General features: G+C 37.7%; 3 protein-coding genes across 3 annotated transcripts; all 3 read left to right on the top strand.

Moving 5' to 3' along the window:
* The first annotated feature begins 86 nt into the window (after positions 1–86).
* On the top strand, positions 87–2,321 carry LOC108561783 (dolichyl-diphosphooligosaccharide--protein glycosyltransferase subunit 2-like). Its single transcript, XM_017919844.1, has 3 exons — positions 87–184; positions 267–598; positions 677–2,321. Exons 1-3 carry the CDS (start codon positions 178–180, stop codon positions 2,138–2,140), a joined length of 1,803 nt encoding a protein of 600 aa, XP_017775333.1. The 5' UTR covers positions 87–177; the 3' UTR covers positions 2,141–2,321.
* Positions 2,322–2,503: 182 nt separating this feature from the next.
* On the top strand, positions 2,504–3,398 carry LOC108561782 (pre-mRNA-splicing factor SPF27-like). Its single transcript, XM_017919843.1, has 2 exons — positions 2,504–2,685; positions 2,757–3,398. Exons 1-2 carry the CDS (start codon positions 2,590–2,592, stop codon positions 3,336–3,338), a joined length of 678 nt encoding a protein of 225 aa, XP_017775332.1. The 5' UTR covers positions 2,504–2,589; the 3' UTR covers positions 3,339–3,398.
* Positions 3,399–3,664: 266 nt separating this feature from the next.
* On the top strand, positions 3,665–6,539 carry LOC108561781 (short transient receptor potential channel 4-like). The gene has a single exon (XM_017919841.1). The coding sequence runs from the start codon at positions 4,026–4,028 to the stop codon at positions 6,537–6,539; it is 2,514 nt and encodes an 837-aa protein (XP_017775330.1). The 5' UTR covers positions 3,665–4,025.
* The last annotated feature ends 114 nt before the right edge of the window (positions 6,540–6,653 follow it).

Below are 6,653 nucleotides of genomic sequence, written 5' to 3'. Positions count from 1 at the left end.
TACCAACAAAATTTGGTTGTTAGGATCACAAAACTTTTAATTATCTAATTATTTACAAATGAATATAACTGACATTGGTACACTGTCAAGGAATCATCAGCAAGTACGTGTCAAATGTGAGTTTTTTGGCCGGCATCACTACGTTTAGTATCGAAAGGCTATTAATTTCAAACAAATATGTTAAGTAAGTGGCATTAACAATAATAATGATTGTCCAACTTTCGTCTATAATTAAATCTCTATCCTCGATTTTTGTTTGTTTACAGAGTGCCTTACTTTGTTGGCACTGGCTGTGGCAGCCTCTGCCAGTGTTTCTGGAATTATTGATATCTCTGGCAAAGATAAACAAAGACTGCTCCAGGCCATAACTTCTGGTTTCATCAAACTGCAACCGGATGACTTAGATAGTGTATATTATGCTGCAAAAGGATTTGATATCATGAAAGAACCTTTAGTTAAAGTGCTTATAATGGACAGTTGTGCCCATTTAGAATACCAGTACAAGCCTGAAACATCAGTAGAGTCAACATTCCATGCTTTAGCTGCTTGGAAAATTCTCAAGTGTGTTGGAAAATTGGAAAATCCTGAGATTACAAATGTAAATATACATTATAATATTATTTTTCAAATATTTATGAATATTAAATGCATGTATTATTGATTTTTGTTTTTTCAGAAATTTAAAAAAGCTTTAGAGAAACCAACCTGTACTTCTGATGTCAGATATGGAATTGAGGGATTGCAATTGTTGGGTCAGCAAATTCCAAACCCTGCTAAGGTTGCTCAAGTGCTGCAGCAAAAACTCAAAGAAGATGATAGCTTGTTGAGCTTGGGAAATGGACTGCATGCTGCTGCCATGTTAGGAAACCATGGTAAATTTGCCATGGACAGAGTAGAAGATGTTGTTGTTCAAGCTGATGAGGTTGATGGTAAAATGTTGCAATGGGAAGGTGGTTTGAGCACTACTGGTCTCCTGTTAACTGGATTATTCAAATTGAAAGATGCAAAGGCTTTGAGCCAAAATCAAGCTGATAAATTTGCTGCATACTTATTAACCAGAAAGAGTGTGCAAACAGCCAAAGGAGCATTAGCTCTTATTGAAGCTTCAATGGCTTTATCAGAAAGCTCTGTCTCTCCAGTCAGTATCACTTTGGCTAAATCCAGCCAAGTTACCCTTGATAAACCAGATTTGATTGTTAAAGTTTCAAACTTGCTTGGAAAGCCACTGAAACAAGCACCAAGCCCAGTAGTTGCTTTATCTGCTACTAGATTAGCTGACGATGTTGTCGTTCTCTCCAAACAACCTTTAACACCTGGATCTGCACCAACTGAGTATGTTTTGCCATTGAAACTGGAGCCGGGTCAATACAAGATTTCGTTGACTGCTGGATCTCATACGTCAAGTATCGTCGCCAGGGTTTTGGGTCCAATTAAGTTGCAGTCTTTGGAAATTGGCTTAGGGGATTCCGATGGATCTTCGGCACCAAAGATGAACAAAATCCAACAACCGAACAAAGTCAATTTGCAAGGGGATTCCAATCAGAATCTTATTGTCAAATTTAGTTTGCCGCGCAGCGTCCATCAAGCATACCTCCGTTTGTATGAAGGAAAGAAGGAAATCATTTTCATTGCCGAAAAGGATAATTCTCAGTTATACAAAATCAATGTGAATCTTGCCAACGAACTGACGTACACCGGCAATTACAACATGGAATTGATTCTTGGCGATTCTATCGTGAGCAACGGTCTGAGATGGGATTTGGGTAGTATTGATGTTAAGCTAACAACCACCGAAGGTCCCAATGTCCCAACTCATGATGTGAAACCCGAAATAGAACATATGTTTAGAGTGGCTGAGAAACGCCCACCGCAGGCGGTTTCAATGTTCTTCACGGTTGCAGCGGCCAGTCCTCTGTTACTTCTCTTGATCATCTGGATGAAGATTGGATTGCCTTTCAACTACTTCAATATTTATTCCGTTCCATTCCATTTGGGTTATGCCGGTATTCTCGCACTCTACACTTGGTTCTGGCTGTGTGGAAACATGTTCTCCACTTGTGTGTGGTTGGTTTACATCGGCGGATTTACGTTCATTGCTGGTAATAGAATGTTGAGAAACATTGCCACCGACAAGAAATAATTAAGTTCTCACATTAGATTATTTTAATTTTTTGTATTGTTCCGTGAATATATAAATTCATTGAATGACTGAATCACAGAAGACCAGATTTGTGTGCATCATTTCATCTTTAAGTTTTGTACAAAAGATAAGTCAGTGTTTTTTGCAATTGATAACAATAAAGAAAGTAATTAATTTACAAGAAATATTTGTTATTTTCTATTTATATTTTAACAATTTCAATAATTAGTAGTTATTTGCATATTAAAATGAACATACTTTGGACATTAATTATCGTGGTCATGTGGTTGCCTACATGAGATGATATGAAAATTGCCTATGAAATGGTTGAAAAGTTACCTATCCTCAACACCAATAAACAAAAACTCACTAACCTCAAAATTTCAGTATTTTAGACAATTTCATTGTTAATATTGATAAAAATCATAACGAATTACATAGATATCTAAATGGCAGAAAAAATTCAAATATTAGCTGGAGAAGTAATTGTGGATGCTCTCCCATATATTGATCAAGGATATGATGAACCAGGTGTTAGAGAAGCTGTAAGTACAAAACATTTTATAATGAATAAAAAGTTTACTATGTTAACAATACTTAAAAATATATATTTTAGGCTTTTGCTATGGTGGAAGAAGAATGCAGAAGATACAGACCAACGAAAAATTACTTAGAAATAATTCCACCACTAAATGTGACTGCATTTGAGACACCAATGATGCATGCAGAGTTTGAAAGATTACAGAATCGCTTGCCAATGGATACAATGTCAATGAAAAGGTATGAACTACCACCACCCCCTGGTGGAAAGCTAAATGAAGTGGGTGCTTGGAATGAGTGTGTTGAAAATTCACAAGCACAATTGGAACACCAGGCTGTGAGGATTTTAAATTTGCAACTGATGTTAGAGTTTTGTTGCCCCACTTGGCAAAGATATTTACAATCTCTGACAGAGTGTGAACAAATTGCTTCAAAGAGGTTAGCTGAATTGAAGCAAGCTTTGCAAGAGGTTAATTGGCAGAGGAAGTCTATACAAACTAAGGGTGGTGAAGAATTAAGAAACTTGGAGGCAAAATGGGTGGCATTGGTGTCCAGGAATTATGAGATAGAGCAGGCATGTTCATTAGCAGAGGAATACTTTGCTTCTATGAAGCAGCAATCTTCACAGCCTGAAGAAACTGAAGAAAAAATGACTTAAAATAGCACAACTTTATTTGATAACAATTTTTATTTAATAAAATATACATTATATGCCAAACACATTTTCTCCTTTTACATGTGTTTATTTAACATTTATTTAATTGACTTTAAGTTAATAATAAGTAATAACAATAATGTTTATTGCATCAGTAGTAAAGAAAAAAAAACATATACCGCAATATAAAGAACAAAATAAATATATATATATATATAATTTCAAAATGTAACAAAATACTTAAAGGTTGGTTAATTGTACAGTAAACATTTATATACAATATTAAAAACATTGATGTTTAACTTTGTTAACAAATACATTAACGACTATTGAATAGAGAAGTAGGTAAAAGTTTTTTCATCTAGACTCAATTGAACGGTTTATCGTCATGTAATAACAGTAATTCCTGAAAAATTGGTTTGTTTTGACTTTAGTGATGGAAGATTGTGCGTGGAAAAGTTTGAAATATAGTGAAAACAGAACAATAAAAATGACAGCAATCCAATCGACTTGTGAAAACTAATGTTTCGTAAATAATATCCAAGAATATTGTACGTTAACATGCTCAATAATTATATTATGTTTGAATTTGTCTATACCAAATCAAAGCAACTCAATCACAATTTACAACAAAAACGTCAGTTTATTATGACAAATAGTTTATAACTGATTTTACTTTATCTACTTTTAATGGCAAACGCTGGGCGGCCTTCGGCTGTGCCACCTGTTCAATCTCCGCCACCGCTTCAACAACAAACATCTCCTGCAGGCCCTCCACGACTTTCCGCATTACAGGCACCTGGTCCATCTCTATCAAGCAAACTAACTTTTGGTCATTGGAGCATTAGTTCCGCTGGTTACCGGAAACTACCTGATGATGAATTACCAGTACAACCGAGATCGAGCATACTACTACCACACCTGCAGCAGTCTGAGAAGAAATTCTTCGAATTGGTAGCTGCAAATGAAGTACCTCCGGTAATTGAATTCCTACAACAAAACGAAGGCTTCAACGTAAATTGCGTAAACTTCCAAGGCGTCTCCGCTTTGCACATAGCATTACAGAACCGCTCCGAATCTATGGTGGAATTCCTAGTGAGCCAACCGAATATAGATATCGGTGATTGCGTTCTGCACGCGGTCAGAGACAATCTAATCAAGATCCTTCAAATGCTGCTCGATAAATTGCAAGAAACGGCCCCGGGATTGGAATTCGTCGGTGTAACCCATAGCTCCGATTTTCCAGATCACGTTACGCCTCTAATTCTCGCGGCGCAGTGCGGCCATTTCGAAATAATTGAACTTTTAATTGAAAGGGGACACAAGATAGCCAAGCCTCACCCACCAGACTGCAAATGCGGTGAATGCATGATGCATTTACAGCACGACGATCTGTTGCACGGAGAAACTCTCCGCCTGAACTTGTACAGAGCCATCACGAATCCTGCGTACATCTGCCACTCCACCCACGATCCAATACTGACATCCTTTGAGCTGTCCAGAGAGTTGACGCAGTGCAGCTTTATGGTACCTGAATTTAGAGTTGCTTACCAGGAGTTGGCTCAAGAGATCAGCGCCTTTGCAGTTGAGCTAATTGCGTGCTGCAGGAGCACCGAAGAAATGGATTTGATTCTGAGGCAGAAGAGCGGGATTTCCGCGTCCGGTGTTTTATATCCTCGACTTCTATTAGCCATGAACTACAAACAGAAAGGCTTTGTTTCACACCCAAACACGCAGCAGATGATCGAGGCTACGTGGCACGGTGACTGGTACGAATGGAAATATAAGCATGGTTTGATTCGATGCATTTACCCCCTAATTAGGCTCGTATTGTTGCCTTTCATTGCTATACTTTGTTTACTCATGCCACGGCATTCCTGGGTGAAGCATTGGGCAATTCCTTTGAACAAAATGATTACCCACAACGCATCCTACTTCTTATTCCTGATCGTCCTCTTGATAGAATCGAATCTAGATAAAACTGGTCAAAGGCGTGGTCCACCAAATTCCGGCTTGGAACCGTTAATCATATTATACGTGGTCGGACACGTGTGGGGCAGTTTTCGGCTATGCATGATGCAAGGGCCCAAAAGACATTTCAAGATCATGTGGAACTCGTACGATGTGATAATGTATGTGCTGTTCGCATTAACATTCGTTTTCTGGCTTGCTTCTTACATGGATGTTAAACAAAATGGTCAAGCAGACCTTGAGAGAAAATATTGGCATCATTTGGATCCAGAATTGATAGCTGAGGGATGTTTTGCAATTGCCGTAATCATGTCATACTTTCGATTACTTTACTTGTGTCGCTTGAATTACTACCTGGGACCATTACAAATATCGCTTGGAAAGATGAGTGCAGATATTGCAAAATATTTGGTAATCTTCACGCTTATCTTAATATCATTCTCAGCTGGCATGTGCAGATTTTACCAGTATTATGATGGGATGGTAAAAATTGGCGATAACGGAGTCTCAACATCCCAAAACTCGTCTTTTGTGAATTTTTCTGCTGCATTGAAAATTTTCTTTTGGGCTATTTTCTGCATGGCTCCTCTAGAAGCAGCTGATGTTGTAATAGAAAATCTACCAGGCGAAAAAGAGAAAACTACAATTACAAACCATCATGAATTTACGGAAGCTATAGGGTACATGGTGTACGGTACCTTCGAGGTGTTGATCGTGATTATGCTTCTTAACATGTTGATTGCTACAATATCAAATACCTATCAAAGAGTTACTGATAACGTAGACGTTGAGTGGACTTTCGGAAAAACGGATTTATATATAGAGTATATGTTGCAGACTACTTTACCTCCGCCTCTAAATCTAATACCTACAGCTCAGGGCATTTCATCGTGCATAGAATGGTTACAAGTTGCAAGCAAGAATCCTCCAGGTAAAGTTGCAAGATGCACACCCTCAAATTGCTGTTATATAGAGAGCGAGTTGGATGAGCATATAGCGAGGGATTTTCCAATTTTGATGTCTCAGTTGGTGCAACGTTATTTCAGAGAGAAAGATTCGAACGTTGATACGTCCGGTGATGATATTGATATTCTGAAGAATGAATTGGCTGAGCTTAAGCAGTATATTAAGGAAGCGCTCGAAGGTAGAGGAACACATGCTCCTACACCAAATGAACTTCCAAGACAGAATCAAGCACCACCTAGGCAGAGCCAAGCTCCACCAGCTACATAATTATTTATTTATTGTATACTTATAATTTATTAAATGTATATATTGTAATTAGATTGTTCAGAGTGTTTCCTTTACTTATATATTTTTTTTAACACATAAAACATAAGGAATATA

The sequence above is a fragment of the Nicrophorus vespilloides genome, unplaced genomic scaffold (assembly GCF_001412225.1).
Source record: "Nicrophorus vespilloides isolate i.1.1-1 unplaced genomic scaffold, Nicve_v1.0, whole genome shotgun sequence".
Lineage (NCBI taxonomy): Eukaryota > Metazoa > Arthropoda > Insecta > Coleoptera > Silphidae > Nicrophorus > Nicrophorus vespilloides.
The sequence above is the reverse complement of the archived record's forward strand: the minus strand, read 5'-3'. Positions and strand labels throughout refer to the sequence as shown.

Bases quoted from the DNA above. Each gene is read 5' to 3' on its own strand.
- LOC108561781 (XM_017919841.1), top strand. From the start codon at position 4,026: ATGGCAAACGCTGGGCGGCCTTCGGCTGTGCCACCTGTTCAATCTCCG.
- LOC108561782 (XM_017919843.1), top strand. From the start codon at position 2,590: ATGGCAGAAAAAATTCAAATATTAGCTGGAGAAGTAATTGTGGATGCT. The intron at 2,686-2,756 runs GTAAGTACAAAA...TATATATTTTAG, and splicing joins AACCAGGTGTTAGAGAAGCT to GCTTTTGCTATGGTGGAAGA.
- LOC108561783 (XM_017919844.1), top strand. The intron at 599-676 runs GTAAATATACAT...TTGTTTTTTCAG, and splicing joins AAAATCCTGAGATTACAAAT to AAATTTAAAAAAGCTTTAGA.